This window comes from Mytilus edulis, chromosome 10, assembly GCF_963676685.1.
Source record: "Mytilus edulis chromosome 10, xbMytEdul2.2, whole genome shotgun sequence".
In the NCBI taxonomy this organism is placed as follows: domain Eukaryota; kingdom Metazoa; phylum Mollusca; class Bivalvia; order Mytilida; family Mytilidae; genus Mytilus; species Mytilus edulis.
In genome coordinates, this window is record NC_092353.1 from 69,538,579 (window position 1) to 69,559,283 (window position 20,705).

Sequence of the window (20,705 nt, forward strand, 5' to 3'; positions counted from 1 at the left end):
AATGCTTTGGTTTTTGAGTTATAAGCCAAAAACTGCATTTTACCCCTATGTTCTATTTTTAGCCATGGCGGCCATCTTGGTTGGTTGGGCGGGGCACCGGACACATTTTTTAAACTAGATACCCCAATGATGATTATGGCCAAGTTTGGTTAAATTTGATCCAGTAGTTTCAGAGGAGAAGATTTTTCTAAAAGATTACTAAGATTTACGAAAAATGGTTAAAAATTGACTATAAAGGGCAATAACTCCTAAAGTGGTCAACTGACTATTTTGATCATGTTGACTTATTTGTAGATCTTACTTTGCTGAACATTATTGCTGTTTACAGTTTATCTCTATCTATAATAATATTCAAGATAATAACCAAAAACAGCAAAATTTCCTTAAAATTACCATTTCAGGGGCAGCAACCCAACAACGAAATGTCCGATTCATCTGAAAATTTCAGGGCAGATAGATCGTGACCTGATCAACAATTTTACTTCCTGTCAGATTTGCTCTAAATGCTTTGGTTTTTGAGTTATAAGCCAAAAACTGCATTTTACCCCTATGTTCTATTTTTAGCCATGGCGGCCATCTTGGTTGGTTGGCCGGGTCACAAGACACATTTTTTAAACTAGATACCCCAATGATGATTGTGGCCGAGTTTGGTTAAATTTGGCACAGTAGTTTCAGAGGAGAAGATTTTTGTAAAAGTTAACGCAGGACGACGACGACGGACGACGACGGACGCCAAGTGATGAGAAAAGCTCACTTGGCCCTTTGGGCCAGGTGAGCTAAAAAGGAGGTAAAATGCAAGGGATGCCAGACAAAAGACCTGGGAAAAGGGAAGGTTGTCAACTTTCAACTAGTTTTGTAGATTTGATTATACCAGCTATCAATCAATGGTTTCCTTTTTTGAAAGACATGATACTCACCCAATACCGGAGATCTCTGTAGGTCGTTTATTTCTTGTATAGAAATGAAGTTAATCAAATGTGGCAATAGTGCTGATCTAGTACTGTAATAGCAGTTCTTACGAATAAACAATTATTAAAGTATTAGAACATGTTAGAAAAACAGACCAAAACATAACTTTGACCACCGAACCATAAAAATGCGGTCAAGGTCAGGGGACACCTGCCAGCTAGATATGTACACCTTACAATCATTCCATACACCACATAAACTAGACTAATTGCTTATATTATCTGAAATATGGAGTTACCACCAAAGTTTAACCTTGTTCACTGATTAATAAAGTCAGACGGGCACGAGGACCTTGCAAGACGTTGCAAGGTACGTACAAACCAAATATAGTTATCCTATTACATTTATTATTATTTACTTTTTTCAAATAGTCACCGAACCATGCAAATGAGGTCAAGGACAATGGAAAAGTGACAGACGGAAACTTCGTAACATAAGGCATCTATATATCAAGTATGAAGCATCCAGGTCTTCCACCTTCTAAAATATAAAGCTTTTAAGAAATAAGGTAACATCGCCGCCGCCGGATCACAATCCCTATGTCGAGCTTTCTGCCACAAAAGTCGCAGGCTCAACAAAAAAGAAAAAAAACCCAGCTACATGTATTCCAGATATATCTTTATCTGAAACTACATCTTAGTTAGTCTCAGGCTATTATAAATTATAACCATGATAACAAACAGAATTATGATGATGAAAAAACACTATCACATTACAATTGCTGTTTTGAAAAAAAACTTCCATACAATTCAACAATGGTCAAATATTAAAATACAAAATATTAAAGTCTTGAAGCACTACCGTTTTTGCTAGAATATACAGTGTATCTATATTTTGATAACTAATAAAACTGATAAAATCATAAAATTTGGAATACTAAAATTTGAAAATAATGATTGATCATGTTTATTTCAGGTCTACAATTATGTAAAGCTTGGAGTAACATAATGGTGGCAGTTAACAATGATTCACAATGGCATGTACTATAAATTGACCAACATTATCATGAAAATTATGTAAATAGATATAGGAAGATGTGGTGTGAGTGCCAATGAGACAACTCTCCATACAAATAACAATTTAAAAAGTAAACCATTATAGGTTAAAGTACGGCCTTATGTTTTTATTGTTATATATTCCAGGCCTGATAGAAAAGACATTTCAAACTGTCTGACAGTAAAGTAAGATATATTTGTATCATGGACCTGGAGATACCCCTATAAATAGTACCAAAATAGTAAGGGCTGACTGCCACCTGTTGATTATGCCAGTTGCCTTAAAATCAGTGATCTCCAGAAAACATACATGTAAATGATTTATATTGTTTATTACCCTTGAGTGCTCTCAATGTTCATTATGTACATAAACCCTTGTCAACAACGATGAAGTGAGGAAAATCTTCAATGTGTGTTCCAATTTGTGAATTTATAAGATAAAACGTAGATTTAACTTTTTTCCATAGAAATTACAGACATTTGTTCATTTATGTTATTTTCTTTGTGCTTTCTCTTGTGATTTTGTAACTGAATAGCTTGAATAAATCCTTTACCACATACATCACAGGAAAAGGGTTTTTCACCAGTGTGTATCTTCATGTGTCTTCTCAAACCCTGGGCATAACTAAAACGTTTCCCACAAACATCACACTTGTGAATTTTATAATCAACGTTTTTTGCTGCGTGCTTTCTCTTGTGATTTTGTAACTGAATAGCTTGAATAAATCCTTTACCACATACATCACAGGAAAAGGGCTTTTCACCAGTGTGTATCTTCGTGTGTCTTCTCAAACCCTGGCCATAACTAAAACGTTTCCCACAAACATTACACTTGTGAATTTTATCATCATCGATTTTTGCTGTGTGCTTTCTCTTGTGATTTTGTAACTGAATAGCTTGAATAAATCCTTTACCACATACATCACAGGAAAAGGGTTTTTCACCAGTGTGTATCTTCGTGTGTCTTCTCAAACCCTGGCCATAACTAAAACGTTTCCCACAAACATTACACTTGTGAATTTTATCACCAATGTGAACTCGCATGTGTCTCTGTAATCCCAGTTTCTGACTGAAACATGTACCACACACATCACACTCGTGAGGTTTATCACTAGTGTGTGTTAATAAGTGACGTTGTAAGCTAGATTTACTACACAGCTCTTGACTACACATATCACATTTATAGGTGATACCACCATGAACCGATCTCCTATGATGAAATACATATCCTTTATCACTAAACCCTTTACCACATACATCACATTTAAAAGGTTTTTCACCAGTGTGTATGACCTTGTGTCTCTTTAAATCTCTACTCATACGAAACCCTTTACCACAAACTTCACATGGAAATGGTCTATCACCAGTATGTTTTAACATGTGTCCCGTCAAGTAATAACTACTAATATACCCTTTACCACATACCCCACATTCAAAAGGTTTTTCACTGGAATTTGTTATGTTGTCATTCTGTAAACTGCTTGAATTACCTATATGATAATTAGAATCAATAGACATAACTGTTTCTGTATTGCCCTGTCTACTGTTGTACGCCTCTAACCTGTTTGCGATCTGGTCAGAAGATATGTTAATTGATCCCTCTAAATTTCCAGTATTAAACACTTCATCTGTCTCTGTTTTTACTTGACCATTATGAAACACTCCATTTGTCTCTGTTTTTACTTGACCATTATGAAACACTCCATTTGTCTCTGTTTTTACTTGACCATTCTGGTCTTGCTGGTATATAAACATTTCTTAGTTGTTGTTAATATTGTCTGAAGATATAATACTGGAACCTTCTGCCAATAGCTATATCATGTATATCTTCATAAGATATTTAACATTTCTCTAATTTCTTGTCTGCCATGAGATATGTTTCTATTTTAAGTGATCTGTAATCTGTTCTGTTGCCATTTTAAAGGCTTCCTAAATGATAAACAAAATACAAGTGAGATCATGGAAGTTATAGAACAAACATATAGAAATATAGAAAGTTAAAGTTTAATCAATCTGAAGTAACAATAACACAGAGTAACTGTAGACACAAGTATCATTGTTACAGTCATCATGGTCATAAGTCACTAATTCCTTACCAAACTCTGCATTCCCGCCACAATAACCCAAAAAAGAAAAATAAATGAACAAATTGCTTTCAAATCGTATTTAAATCTCTTTCAATTTGTTAGTACCATTGGCTTGCGATTCATTAAAAAAAATCACAAACAAATCAAAATTTTCCAAATTCCCTAAAACTGTTTCTTTCTATTGTATGATTTGCAAGCAATTTGTTTCTGTTTTTGTGCGATTTCTTTATGATTTCTTTACTTAGAATATCGTATGAAATGATTTAAAAGAGATTTGTTAACTTTGTTAGCTAGAATGGTGTGATTTCGTTATGATTTGGTAACTTTGAATATCATATAAAATGATTTAAAAATGATTTGTTAACTTTGTTAGCTATCTTGGTGTGATTCATTGATGATTTGCTACAATGAATAAAATATTAATGCATTCAAATTTTCTCTGTTTATCTATCTCTCTGACTTCCAGTTGAGGTCAAATTCAAATACTGTTCTATATTAACTGAACAAAAAAGGTTGCAAGATGAGGAGTTTTATTCAGTCTATGAAAGATGACGGTGGTAAGGAATCTCAGTTATTTATTTACAATTTCACATATTCAACTAATACTAATCACATGTTAATTAACCTTTAAAATTCACGAAACTGTGCATTTCAGTATCTCGTTATAATCATGATAATTTTGTGCTGTAAGTATTAATTTTCAAAATAAAAATGTGTAAAAGATGTGTAAACACTGATCAAAACATTCATTCCAAGACTAGCTTTCCGAGCCAGCAGACAAAATTCACTGGCAAGTTTAAATGTTTTAGTTGCTGTTTGCTGACCAGGTCCCGAGCAAAATGGACAAAGCTATATTACAATGTAGCAGGTTTGGACAAAGGCTAAGACCCATCACCTATTCGACATCATTCTCTTTCAAATCACAAAGAAATCATACGATTTGTTTATCATTTGTTACCATGAATTGTTCCTCATTTTTTTTGTTTGGGCAGTCTCCAATGTAACAATAACTATTTTATTATTGTTACATTTCAATGTAAATGTAGCCAATATCTTATTTGATTTAGTACGGGAAAGAAATATTATTAAGTGGATTACAAGGGGAATAACATTATTAACATTCAGCCTTAATCTTTAATGACCAATCTTCTTTATCTTCATGATCTCGAAAAAAAGTAATAAAATCTTTTAAATTAATTCAATCATTTCTTATTTTTTGGAAAATTATTGACCACCATAATCATTGATAATAGATGTTTGTACTTTTCATAGTTTATGATTGGTTGTTTTTCATAAAAGTAAAAGAATATCAGAGAAAATATACCAAAAAATATTGCTCGCATTGATTAAAATTACCAGTGTTCTCTTGTTCTGTTAAAAAAAAAATGGCAAAATTATTTGTAACTAGTTATTTTAAAGGCTTCAATTTAAGATTTTTTTTATAAGAATTTTAATACTTTAAAAAGAATAACGCTTAATCTTGGTTTGTATCTTTTGTTTTGACAAAAAAAAAAAATGCAATGTTATTTGTAACTAGCTAATTATTTCAACATGTTCAAAGGCCTCAAGGTTAGATATTTTCATAAGAACTTTAATATTGATAATAGAGTAATGCTTAAACTTTAGTTTGTATTGAACATGTTGAATATGAATGCAATAATATCTTCATTTTGATAGAAATAATGAATCACTATTTAATTTCAGTACTTTTTGTACATCAGGATTGGTTGTTTTTTTCAATTAATATGTTGAATTTCAGGGAAAAGATACTAAATTTAATGTTCCCATTGCTTAACATCAGAAATATTTCTTCTTTTATATCAGAACGTCAATTGCTATCAGTCATTAAATATGCCTTTCGATGAATAATTTTGGGTAAAATGTGAATAAATGAAGGATAAATATGCATAAACTTTTGTTTTTGTTGAATGAGAATGCACTCATTTCTTTATTTGAATGTAAATTATTGATCGCCATGGGATGTTTGTACTTTCGATAGTTTAGGATTAGTTATTTTTCATTTATTGCGAACCCTATCTTAGTTTTCCATAGATTCACCTGCAAGTTACCTGTCGATTTAAACTTTTGGCAGTTCTATTGTCCCATCTAACAAATACAACAGGTATTGTTCTCTGTGTAGTTTATTCACTGGGACCTTTAAATTTCTTCTAGGAGAAATATATCACTCATTGATTAATTTACCTGACCAAAAAATTATCTTCTTTTTTATTGAAATACTTCTAATAACTCACATAAACTGTATGCAATATTGTATTTATTCAATATTATCATTAATATATTTTCAATCTGTTCAATATAAAATCTGGTTTAATACTAAAAAGTTTATTTCAGACACATTTTTTAGTATTTTCCAATGAATTTACATGTTTTTGTTGTTGTTCATTTATAGACTTATGTTTATGAAGACCTTAATTTAAAGATAATAATATTCAAATCTTTATTTATCGAACACACAAAAATATTGAATATTTGATCAGAAATCAACTTTTAATTTTTGAATCAGTATTACAAATGTAATATTGAACACATTAAAAACGAGTTACTCCAGGTATCGAATAAATACAACACCACATGCAGTTTTGTGAGTCCTTACTTAGTATTGGTATAAGTATTTTTTCTTCATTGACAGTTCAATTTTTTACTCAGGTAAATTAATCAATGAGTGATATATTTCTCTTGGAAGAAATTTAAAGGTCCCAGTGAATAAACTACACAGAGAACAATACCTGTTGTATTTGTTAGATTGGACAATAGAACTTACAAAAGTTTAAATGGACAGGTAAATTGCAGGTGAATCTATGGAAAACTATGACAGGGTTCGCAATAATATCAGAAAAAATGTACTTTAATGTTGTTTTCATTGTTCAATAGTTATCAAAGGTACCAGGATTATAATTTAGTACGCCAGACGCGCGTTTCGTCTACATAAGACTCATCAGTGACGCTCATATCGAAAATGTTATCAAGCCAAAAAGGTACAAAGTTGAAGAGCATTGAGGATCAAAATTCCAAAAAGTTGTGCCAAATACGGCTAAGGTAATCAAAATTACAAATATTTCGTATTTTAAAAAAAAAATGCAGCAATTACATTAGTAATTTTTTTATCTAAATGGCCTTGACAAATTTTTTTTTAATAGAATTTGAAAATTATAAAGATAAAATACTTAAAAATATTTGAAAATAATACTCTGAAATATGCAATTAATAATCATTTCATATTTTTTTCGAGAACATTTTTAGAAAATGATAAATTCAAAATCATGATTAACACTGTACGCCTTAGACATGTTAGAACTCTCCAAGTTTGAAAATATATAGCCTAAAAAGATTAGAAAATGACCATTCTTTAATAACCATGATAACATGAATAATAATATTTAAATTTAGTTTTATCGTTATTTTTAAATTCTTAAAACTTTACTGAATAATTAATAAAAAAATGTTGACCACTTGTACGTGAAAGTTTCATATTTGTCAAACCGCCTTCTCAATTGTATAAAAAAGAAACTAAGATTCTGTAATTTTTATTAGTTTATCATGTGATGTATGAGTCACACAGTTTAATCCGTCAGGACGAGAACAGTCTAGATTACTTGACGTAAGCCTATATATATTTGTATGGTGATTTCCGAAATTGAAGTTAAATATGGCCTCGACTCAATGAACTTCAATGTATTCTGGACTAGTACGTACGAATTTACTACCGCTCAAAAACACATGGAATTAATGAGAATAATAAAGTGTATGGGACAGCTCTCATAGTAAATGTTTTTGTTCACGGAATGTATTTAATGTAAAATATATAACATAATCTTCAATATGCATGCATGCTCATGTTTAATTACTTGCTTCACGTCTCGAATACCTGTCCTTTCCTAGATTTAGATATTTCTGTTTCACATGGGAAACTCCACACTAAAATTTACGACAAAAGAGATGATTTTTCGTTCCCTATTGTTAATTTTCCCTTTGTGGATGGCACCAGCTTACGGTGTTTATATTTTACAACTCGTTCGCTTTACCCGTGTCTGTTGTGACATTTTTCATTTTAACTAATGGAATCTATATATTACTATTGACACTAGTAAAATTTTAAGCCAGGGAATTCGTCACCACAAGTTACCTAAAACCTTTACTCAATTCTACCATAGATATATAAAGATTTGGTTTTGAAGTTTGGTTGTACGTGTAGAAAATTTATTCCAAACGGATAAGCGCAATTTATTTTACGGAAATGTGGTTTACCGTACCCGGAAATTAAGAAACGATCTTGCAGTAAACATATCGATCCTTATTTTCTCAGTGATCATGATATTATTTCATAATTGAGATCTGTGAAATAACGTCTGGGTTTGTTTCATATATTTTGTTCCATGACAATTGTCTTTTAAAAGAATTATATTTACTTAAAAATCAATTTCTAGTCCTATATATATTTTTAAGAGCTAAATAGTGCATGGTTTTTATAAATAATATATATAAAAACACAGGCAAAGAAAAAAATATTCACTTTTGAGAGTACATTTTGTCAAAAAGCTTATTTAAAGAAAACACTATTGTAAGGGAGGTAATTCAAAATAGAATTATTTTCACATATTTTCATAAGAACTTTAATATTGTTAATAGAGTTATGCTTAAACTTTAGTTTGTATTGAACATGTTGAATATGAATGCAATAATCTATGCTCTTTAAGATAATCGCATCCGATATAAAAAGCAAGCATATTAATAGATCAAATAAATAATCTAAATAATGGCCAGAGCACCTGATGAGGATGAATGGCCTTGGTCCGAGTGTGACCTAAATTGATATCCGAAACACCATGCGGAATGAAAACAATAAAACATTTAATCCAACACAATAGAAAGAATACTTAAATAATTACATGACACCAATACACTTGGGAACACACTACGAATGTAAAAATTAAGCCCGCATTACAAATTATAATGCTCAGAAAACTGCAAAACGTCTTCCAAAAAACAAAGACATTATAGAAATGCTTGATTACTCCTTGGATTGGTTTAGACACGTGTAATAATTTAATTATGATAATATCTTCATTTTGATAGAAATAATGAATCACCATTTAAATTTCAGTACTTTTTGTACATCAGGAATATTTTAGGTAAAATGTGAATAAATGAAGGCTAAATATGCATAAACTTTTGTTTTGTTGAATGAGAATGCACTCATTTCTTTATTTGAATGTAAATTATTGATCGCCATGGGATGTTTGTACTTTTGATAGTTTAGGATTAGTTATTTTTCATTTAATATCAGAAAAAATGTACTTTAATGTTGTTTTCATTGTTCAAAATTACAAATATTTCGTATTTTTAAAAGAAAATGCAGCAATTACAGTACAGCCTGTGACTTCCTCTTAGTTATGTCCACCCTCTTGCATGGTCAACATCCAATGGTGAACATTTATTGGGGTATTCAATCTTGAGATGTTGGCCATTTATTGGGGGTCATAAATCATGGGCAGATTTTTTATCTAATTATGTTACCTGTTAAAATCAATCAGGGTTGAAGTTTTCAGCTGGTATGTTTCATTAAAATTTACCTGTACAGGTAACTTTGATTTCTTTTAAAATTGACATTTCACCTTTTTTTGAAAAGGTAGAATAAAATATTGTTTTACTTTGTTAATTTATTATTATTATTTTGTCTTTAATGTTATTTAATTTTTTTATTTTTTAATTGTTTTTTTTTTCATTTTTCTTTGTTTTGTTTCTTATTCTTTTAATTTCTTCTTAGTAAGAATCTTGAGTCGAAATGACAAAAAGTCAAAGCTAAAGTTATTGACTAGCATTTGAAATAAACAGACTTTTAATAATTGTTTTTTAAGTAAAAGGTTTATATAAATGTACATGATGTACATTGTATTCAATTGTTTGTTCACATTATTAAATGAGTTATTACTATTAATAATAACTAATAATTATGCAAGTGATATTTTAAATAAAAAAAATGAAAGTAATTCAACAATTTGGTTTTCTTAACAAAATAAGATGATCAATATCAAACCTTTTACAATAGATTTTGATAACATCTAATATTATTCAGGAAAACTACAAGTATCATTATATGGTTTAGGAAAAAAACAATTTTGTTTATCTAAATTTTCTTCAAATCTCAAAACAAGAGCTGTGCACAAACAATCACCGAAAAGACTTATTTTCCAAATGTCCACCTAGTTATCATCAAATTTTGATAAATGTTCATTAAAAATGCTAATCATAATGAAAAATGTTCTTATATCTCTGAATCAAGTGAATCTTATGAAAAGAAATTATTTAAAGAAATTGTCTTGAAACTTATTAAATATGTTATCTTCAGTTTGGTTAATTTCTTTCAAAATTTGTCTCCAGAAAAAATAAAGTGCACTTCTAAAGATGGTGACACTTTAATGGTCTTTTAATTAAATCATTTTTTTTTCAGTGTATTATATTGTCGATAGTGCTGGACTGGCATGATACATATTCTTGGTATACATTTACAAAGAATATTTCAATCAACCTAGGCCTTTTAGATAAAGTTAATAATTGCAGGGACTTGAATGAATTAAGACTTTTAAAGTCCTTAATAAAAAATGAATTTAAAGAAAAATCTAAAAATAATAACTTACGATAAAAACTGTAAACTTGATTGTGTCAATTAAGGTAGAGAATTTTTGGTCATAATTTAAAAATAGAAAATAGTGGACAATATTAAATTCCTAGAAAGGATAGAATGTGTAAACTGTGCCTCTTGTAGGTCAATGAAGAACACCTATTCCTTGAGTGTAAAATTAACAAAACAACTTTGAGATATAAATCCATTTGAAAATTATTTACCTTCTCATTATAATGTCTCTAACCCAAGAACAAAAAGTAAAAGAAATGCTTAACCTCTAAAACATGGATCATGTTTAAAATATCATATGACAATAAAAATATTATCAAATTTTGCTGTACTGAATATTTCTAATACTTATAAATATTTTATTCAATAAAGAAATAATGAGTTGCCTAAATTTCATTTAGCATAAGTCATAAAGACAATCTTAATCATATGTTAAGATCAGTCTATCTAAAATAATAAACCATTTTGATTTTAGAAAATTCATTTGAGAAACACCTTGTCAATAGAAAAAGGCAGGCATTGTAAATGTTTGCAGTATATTTGAAAATGAGATTCATTTATTCTTCACTACCAAAAAATAGACTTAATATAAAAAATAACTTAAATTGATCAAAAATTATTTAAAAGGTATAATATCAAAACTAATAGTCAGGAGACAATTATTTTTTAATTAAGCTGTTTGTTCAACTAGTTTTATTGTTTCATTTTATTTTTGAATTTCTTGTTATAATCACAGTTATTAAATTTGACAAACACATACATGTATATTTTACCTGAGACACCTGACCTGTAAGTTATATAAATTTAACACTTCAATGCATTCAAGATTTCCCTTTATCCTTGACTAGTTTTTGAGTAATACCTTGTGTATTAAAAAAGCAACAGGGGGTATGATGATGGACATATAGGGCCACCATGGTGAACATATTTTTTATGGCCACCATTAATAAGATAAAGTCACAGGTAGTACTGTACATTAATTTAGTAATTTGTTTTCTAAATGGCCTTAACATATTTTTTTTTATAGAATTTGAAAATTATAAAGATAAGATACTTAAAAATATTTGAAAATAATACCCTGAAATATGCAATTAATGATCATTTCATATTTTTTTCGAGAACATTTTCAGAAAATGATAAATTCAAAATCATGATTAACACTGTACGTCTTAGAACTCTCCATTAGTTTGAAAATCTATAGCCTAATTAAAAAGATTAAAAAATGACCATTCTTTAAAAACATGAATAATAATATTGAAATTTAGTTTTATCGTTAATTTTAAATTGTTAAAACTTTACTGAATAATTAATAAAAAAACGTTGACCACTTGTACGTGAAAGTTTCATATTTGTCAAACCGCCATTTCAATTGTATGAAAAGAAACTAAGATTCGGTAATTTGTATTAGTTTATCATGTGACGTATGAGAGTTTGATCGGTCAGAAAGGTCAATCGGTCCTTTCCGCCTGATCAGTCAAATACTTTAGCTATAAGTCTGACGGATTGTTGACGTGAGTTAAACCATACTTGACTGATCAGTGACTGATCGCTGACCCCTGATTGATCGCCAAAACAGTAAGTTGCAAGTACTGTATAATAAATGTCAAGTTCATTTTTCTTTGGCTGTCTTATTTATATTTTTTAATGCATTACAGTATTGCTCAATTCAATTGAAATGAAAAACACATTTAACCAATGTTTTACTAAGAAATTGAAGTGTTATTCCGGCGTTCCATAAGAAATGTTGTTTACCTATTATAATATATTCTTTTTATCATCTTATACCATTTTTACAATTATTTTTAAAACAACAATGATGAAAGTCATATCTGAATATAGATCAATATAAAACTCATTCCAACATCCGTGATTAAATGTAACTTGTGACGTCGGTCTAATGATTTTCGCATTTCAACCAAAGACGATTCACTTCTTTAGGCCTACTAGTTTTAATTTCCCCTAGCAATAATTACTGTTGTCTCACCTATGTATAATTTAGCTTCTGATTATACATAAATTTCAAAACGTTAGGTTTATAAACTAAGCATGTTGAAAGTGCAGATAAATATTAAAATAAAAATATACCTGTACGGACAAACAACAAAGGGCAATAATCAAAGTACAATTACATATGGAGCGCAAGTTTAACTCTACTTTATCCAGATACGGTACGTGTAATAATAAATTCTATGCATTCAATGTTTTCTTTTGTTAAAACATTATAACTAACAGGTGTTTATATTGAGATTTGTTTTTATTTTGTGAGACTACTCAACGATAATATAAAGGTTCCAAGACGGTTGATTGTCATTTGTAATTTTAAATTGTTTATTTTCAATTTGGATATATACATGATGTATGTGATTTAAAAATATTAAGATAAAAGTTAGAATTATAATACATTAATTGTTTTAGTATTTAACTTTGAAGTTTCTATAATGTTTTTTTTAGGAACATTAAATTATTCAAGTTAACTTAAATTTAGGACCTGCTCTGTGAAAATCATCCTGATAAATGACAAGATTAGGAACTTTAAATCATCTTTTAATTAGATAGTCAGAGTCCACCGTGCACAGGCCGTCACTTCTCTGAGACGTAATCAATAATCGCAAACGTTATATGATTTAATTTCTAATGTCAATACAAATGTTACATGATTTAAGGTTTAAATCTGTGCGTAGGAACAATTTTTCTTTAAATATGTTTTACTTTCCTCTGTGTTCTTTTTTGACCGGTCCCGATTAGATGGTGTTACGTCTTACAATGTATATCTAAATTATTTTTGTCAAGAATTACTCTCGATACGGTGCTAGGATTTACAAAAAATGGCGGCGACCGTACAGAAGGGATTGATATGGGCTCTTGCAATTATCATAATATCTTTAAGAGTAAGCCCTAGATCTTTACAATCGTATCATCAGTGTAAAGTTAAAGCATCAGACTTGGGTTTCTATGCAAGTTTTGACATAAATAATTTGAAGAAATGCGATTTTTCACTACAATCAAGGATCCCCTCAATGGACAAAGACATCAAAACAATGGCGGGCCGTTCAGACCATCACAAACATTTACTCACACAGCTACAACATGTTGCTTCTTTGCTTCTCCTGATCAGCGGAGACATAGCTACTAATCCAGGACCTATAAAATTTCCATGTGGGTCGTGCAAGAAGCCGGTGAGATCAAACCAAAAAGGCATTCAATGCGAAGACTGTGATTTTTGGTTCCATTTAAAATGTATTGACTTGCCAATTAAAGAGTATACTCGACTTTCAGACTCAACTGACAGCTGGTTCTGTCGTTTATGCACCCTTCCTAATTTCACCGACTCATTTTTTTGAAATCCAACATGAAAATGAAAACAGAAATTTTTCAATCGATAATGATGATGAATTTGACAGGAGTTATCTACCCTCTGACCAAACCACAACAACCGGTGTAAACATTTCCACACGTGAAGATGAAATCAACCTATTCGAAGAGCTGAAACAAGTAAGAAATAAACATCCAAACAAATTTATATGCTCTTATTTGAACATTAACAGTCTTAGATATAAATTCTGTGCGATAAAAGATCTTTTAAGCGAACGCATAGTAGACTTACTGATCATAGCTGAGACAAAACTCGATGACACCTTCCCAGATGCTCAATTTAAGTTGGATCACTATCACCTCTGGCGGGCAGATAGATCGGCCCATGGTGGAGGCCTAGCCGCATACATGAGATCTGATCTTGCGAGCGATAGACAGAAACACCTTGAGTTCAAAACGATAGAATCCTTATGTGTAGAAGTGGTTATAAATGCTAAAAAGTGGCTGATTGCCGGTCTATACAATTTTGATAACCTTTCGTATATTCTAATGACAAAGACTATCAACTGAGGACTATTGAAGTATTAGTGGCCATCTTCAATGGTGGTCATTTTGAAAACGTAAATTTTCTATATATCGTTATTCGCTATCCTTAATTGTTATTTGAATTTATACTAAGTTTTTTTTTATACATTTACAACTAGTATTGCTAATCATTTATTTATGACTGTTGCTATTCATAAAGAATATATTCACCAAGTGCTCAAATAAGGCATACATATGTTGACAAAATATAAATGATAAATATGTCTAAAGAAATACGTAAATTATTGTACTTGCAGTTTAGCATGTAAGGCATAATTACTTTTTACCACAATAAAATGTGTATATACAATATGAGTTATGACCACTCTATGTTGAAAATGAAATATACGTAGGTATATAAATCGCCGGAGCTGAAACAACTAATAAACAAATAGACTGGAAAGAATTCTGTAACGCCAAGAGAGGACACGTGATGATTTTGCTATGCTAAGCAAATACAAAAAGAGCAGACATGGACATTTGCGCTGGTAATCAGTCATTTTTTGAAAGCATACAATTGTTCCATGTTGATGAAGGCCTTGTGATGGGAGAAACACTCAAGAATCACAAGGCAAAAGATGTAAATCCTGTCAAAGCATATCTTAAGATCAAAATATATTTTTTTCAGGAACGAAAAAAGTCTAAGATGAGTCACTGATTGATATACCAGTAACAGAACCAGTCACAGTTGTGATTTTCTTATCCCAGGCATAGATTACCTTAGCCGTATTTGGCACAACTTTTTGGAATTTCGGATCCTCAATGCTCTTCAACTTTGTACTTGTTTGGCTTTATAAATATTTTGATATGAGCGTCACTGATGAGTCTTATGTAGACGAAACGCGCGTCTGGCGTACTAAATTATAATCCTTGTACCTTTGATAACTATTGTGATGAATCAACAAGAACACTGATTGCAGGGATTTTTTTCTTTCTTTGTGATGGGGCATTGTCAATTATGATCGACAATAGAGTATGTGACTGTCACTTGAACAACTAAACACTGTTATTCTTTTAGCCAGACTCAGTGCTGGAGATTAATATTTCAGGAGCGGATATCATGCTAACTGTTTGTTAAAACTGTACGACAAGGCAATTAGACAGAATTCGAGACATAGAAAGACTCTGGAATAGGGCTTGCCAAAATGAAGAAAACAGTGACTGCTCACAGTCTGGAACATATAATTTTTCATTATTTGAAATTGCTGATATCGGTTAATTGTACAGTAAGCGTTTTTAGTAAATATGAGTTGTCATGGAAGGAATAATTAATACAACACTTTTGAAAAATTGAATACTAGCTGTCATAGGTAATATCCAAGCATACATGAAACGTTGCGTCTTTCTCCGGATTTTCAACGAATATGTGGTAAAAGTATGAAATTTGGCATAGTAATAGTATATGTCATGGACAACATTTTAAGTTATGGACCCACTTTGAAAGTCGAAAATGGCGGGAGAGGCGGCCATTTTAAAATGCTGGCTATTTGATCTCTACAAATTTATAAAAAAAAATCATAAGAATGATATTAGAAAAGATATTGATATGAAACCTGGTTAATAGAATAACAGTGCTGATTCCAATTTTCTGGTTGAACAACATTTTTGAAAATATTACCCATATTGAAAGGTGGCCATCTTGAAAAATCTTGAAATTTTTAAGCCCAAATAGGTAGTCATTATTCGATAAATAAAAAATAAAAAAAAATGCATTATATGTACATTGAGCTATATAAACAGGACACAAAGCGATCCCTCCCCCTCCCCATTGAGTGTTTCTTCTGTTTTGTAGCGGGTACAATAACTTTATGTTTTCCGACAATGTACTTTTATTGTTTTTATTCAAAAGTTCACACCCAACACTTGAAACTTGAGTTTGAATCTGAATCTGAATCATGGTCTTTAATGCTTAAAAGTAATCGACATAGTTAAAACGCGGATCACGAAAAGGATATTAAAATGATCTATTGCGTTAAAGTAATATGCATACTACCGCTTATTCAACATAGAATAACAGGAGAAAAGTACAACTAAAGCAAGAAAAGATTTGTATACCTGTCATTTATTATAGTTGGTTGATTATAGGATAATTTGTTTTGTTGATATTGGTGAAGGTGGTGCATTGTACCTATAAAGTACTTTGAAATGTCAATTGCACGTTGTACAACAGGAAATATTTGCATGTAATCAATATAATTTTTAAATGTTCTGTAACATATGTGTGAATAATTATGATAATTATTAACTTTATTTGTCTGCAAAATTTGTTGAAAAAGTACAATGCCTAGTGTTTATATGAAACAACTTTCAAAAACCGTGATTGAAGACATATTGAGTCTCATATCATACAAGTCATGTTATAAGAACATCAACTGCTCAAATGATCTCAACTGATGCTAAAAATATCTCACAATAAATGAAATGTACATGTTTTGTCAAACCACAATCTGTCTATTATATTCTATCACAATGTTCTCCACATGTACACAGAGTAGTACAACTTAGTACTGCCTTTACACATTTGCATTTCCTTGGTAAACCGTGTTCACTTTGACTAATTAGTTAAACGCTTGCTGCAGGAAGGTTTTATATAGTCAAATGGTACATGCATCACAGATGACAAGGACTGTCATCTGAGGACTTCATATATTGCTTGTTTGGAAGCCATCGTGAATGATGGTCATTTTAAAAACATGAATTTCCAATATATCGTTATTTGCTATTTCTATTAATTCACTGTTTGCATTCATACTTTTTTGTTAATTTATATTGGATATTCACAAAGTGGTCAGATAAGGCATGCACATGTTTACGAAATAAAGATATCAATATCAGAATTACTGTTACTTAAACGTTTGCCTAAGTATATTTTTAAAACAGAAATTACGTATATATGATATAATGTATGACCGAAAGTTGTTGTTGGAAAGGATCAAAATTATTATCGATTTCGAAAACACAAGAGCTGGATATCAGACGAAGCTAATGCACGAATAGACTAGAAGGAATGACTGTGTGAAACGGCAAGAAAGGACATGTGAGGGTTTGCAATGCCAACAGAACATACATAGACATTTGAGCTGTCAATTACTCCTTTGATGCAAGTAACGAAGATGTTGGGTCATGAATTGGTTTTCCCTTCGCTCAATTTGAAACAGCTGAATGAACGCTATGAACTGCAGAAGCATTCTAGAATCACAAGGCAATATGGCACAAATCCTGTCAAACAAAATTTTAGACCTCAAAATATTTCATCATTAAAAGTGAAAACATAAATCTGATATTGAAGATAAATTGCCAATTTAAAGAAAACAATGAGAAACCAGACATTAGCTGTAAAGTAGTACTGAATCAACACAAAAACAATGACAGCAATGTATTTTTTCTGTGGTGATGTATCTGAAGATCTCTACGATACATCAACATTTTCAAATCGGCAAAAATAAGGCATGACTGTTCACCTGTATTACAAGACATATTCTCTTATCCAAAGTAAGTGCTGAAGATTCAAATCACTAGTAACCTGCTTGATGATTGATAAAACTTGACAACATAGCAAATAGACGGACACAGAAAAAAGGCCAGGAATCTCTTATCCTTGGAGTTGTGTTTCCAAAATAATAAAATAAATTTGCGGCACACAGTCTGGAAGTGATATTGTACCGATCTCCAAGCTTGCAGATCACACTACATGGTGGAAGCTTCTTAAAAGTGCCAAGTGTGAATTATGTGTAATTTATAAGGTTACATTTTTCTCTGATTAAATATCGAATAATTTACAATTACTTTATGTTTAAAGGAAGATGATTAAAATAGAGGTCAATTCAGTAAACGCTTTGCACAATTTGCAGTTTTCATGGAAGGAAGAACTGACACAATGCATCTAACAAAATTGAAATGTAGCTGCCATGGGATATCTGTATGCCTACAAGCAAGGTAAATTAGTTCTCTTGATTTTCAACGAAGGTAATCGTGAAGCTCTGAAACGGACCGCATAATAAAAGGGTAAAATGAAGGCATCACCATAGTCATAGCAGGCAAAATATGTATGCTAGATACTAAGAACAGTTTTACCGGGACACTTAATAACAGCTGTTAACAAGAATCAGTTCAACAGACAGAAGTTTCCTTAGTAAGAATGATATAGGATGGCCAAGCATCGAGACCCAGTCCTGCAATATCCTTGAGTGACAGACAACACTTACCATTTCTCAGCAATAATAGTTCAATTGTGCTACTCGTCGTCGAAAGGATACAACTGCAACTTATCAGTCCTCCGATAGAGATTAAGATGTCTCAAATATTATGGAACTGATTCAATTTGAATGTCACATTGAATTTCCCTGCCTTTTTATTGTAGCAAGCATAGCTCTTCAATCTATTATAGTTACTTTGACTATGGAGAGGCCTTCACCATCACGACTATAAGACATGGCCTGTTTCAGAACTTCCCCAACATATTCGTTGAAAATCCGGAGAAAGACGCAATCTTTCATGTATGCTTGCATGTTACCTATGACAGCTAGTATTCAATGTTTCAAAAGTGTTGTATTAATTATTCCTTCCATGACAACTCATATTTACTAAGAACGTTTACTGTACAATTTACCGATATCAGCAATTTCAAATAATGAAAAATTATCTGTTCCAGACTATGAGCAGTCACTGTTTTCTTCATTTTGGCAAGCCCCATTCCAGATTCTTGACTTTCTTTCTGTGTCTCGAATTCTGTCTAATTTTCTTGTCGTACAGTTTTAACAAAAAGTTAACATGATATCTGCTCCGGAAATATTAATCTCCAGCACTGAGTCTGGCTAAAAAAACAACAGTGGTTAGTAGTTCAAGTGACTATCACATACTCTATTGTCGATCATAATTGTCAATGCTTCATGATGATAGTCAGATACCACATCACAAAGAAAGAAAAAAAAATAATCCCTGCAATCATTGTTCTTATTGATTCATCACAACTGTGACTGGTTCTTTTACTGGTATTTCAATCATTGACTCATCTTAGACTTTTTCGTTCCTGAAAAAAATATATTTTGATCTTAAGATATGCTTTGACAGGATTTGTACCTTTTGCCTTGTGATTCAGGAGTGTTTTCCCCATACATGGCCTTCATTGACATGGAACAATTGTATGCTTTCAAAAAATGACTGATTACCAGCGCAAATGTCCATGTCTGCTCTTTTTCTATTTGCTTGGCATAGCAAAATCATCACGTGTCCTCTCTTGGCGTTACAGAATTCTTTCCAGTCTATTAATTTGTTTATTAGGTTTTTCAGATCCGGTGATTTCAATATCTACGTATTTTTCATTTTCAACATAGAGTGGTCATAACTCATATTGTATATACGCATTTTATTGTGGTAAAAAGTAACTATGCCTTACATAATAAACTGCAAGAACAAGAATTTACGTATTTCTTTAGATATATATTTTTTCAACATATGCATGCCTTGTTTGAGCGCTTGGTCAATATATTCTTTATGAATAGCAACAGTCATAAATAAATGATTAGCAATACTAGTTGTAAATGTATAAAAAAATAACAATTAACGATAGCGAATAACGATATATAGGAAATTTACGTTTTCAAAATGGCCACCATTGAGGATGGCCACTAATATTTCAATAGTCCTCAGTTGATAGTCTTTGTCATTAGAATATACGAAAGGTTATAAAAATTGGTAAAATAATATATTTTTTGTATCTCTTTTTAATAATTTTTATTAATTTTTTGGAGACAATTTCAAAATAACCACCCAAAGCCGCCAGTTCTATTTTCTGAATTGGGTCCATAGCTATAAATGTTAGTTATGACCTCAACTAACACTCTGCAAAGTTTGATGCTTTTACCACAATCTGAACAATTGTTTCACAAATCGACTGGACTATCATGCACAAGTTTTATTTTATCATGGAATTGTTTGTTTTCAAAAAAATTATCGCAAATAGTACGCTGTCTCATTGAATTTACTGCCTTATATTGTAAGACTAACGACAGAACTTTATGCTTCAAAATATCAGACAATGACGTCATTTATCAGTGTATTAACATCACGTGTTCTTGTCCATCTGCAATCATTTATCAGTGAAAT

At 31.0% G+C, this 20,705-nt stretch overlaps 2 protein-coding genes across 2 annotated transcripts in view; one reads left to right on the forward strand and one right to left on the reverse strand.

The window, feature by feature from the left end:
* Positions 1–12,820, reverse strand: part of LOC139492939 (zinc finger protein 271-like) — a 28,698-nt gene extending 15,878 nt beyond the window's left edge. The window contains exons 1-2 of the mRNA XM_071281087.1: positions 12,789–12,820; positions 2,418–3,893 (exon numbers count right to left, since the gene is read on the reverse strand). Of these exons, the coding sequence (XP_071137188.1) occupies positions 2,418–3,719 (1,302 nt within the window). The 5' untranslated portion in view covers positions 3,720–3,893; positions 12,789–12,820. The remainder of the gene's footprint in view (positions 1–2,417; positions 3,894–12,788) is intronic.
* The window catches only part of LOC139491771 (carbonic anhydrase 1-like), a 38,454-nt gene continuing 22,280 nt past the window's right edge, over positions 4,532–20,705 (forward strand). The window contains exon 1 of the mRNA XM_071279624.1: positions 4,532–4,608. Coding sequence (XP_071135725.1) covers positions 4,572–4,608 — 37 coding nt within the window. The 5' untranslated portion in view covers positions 4,532–4,571. The remainder of the gene's footprint in view (positions 4,609–20,705) is intronic.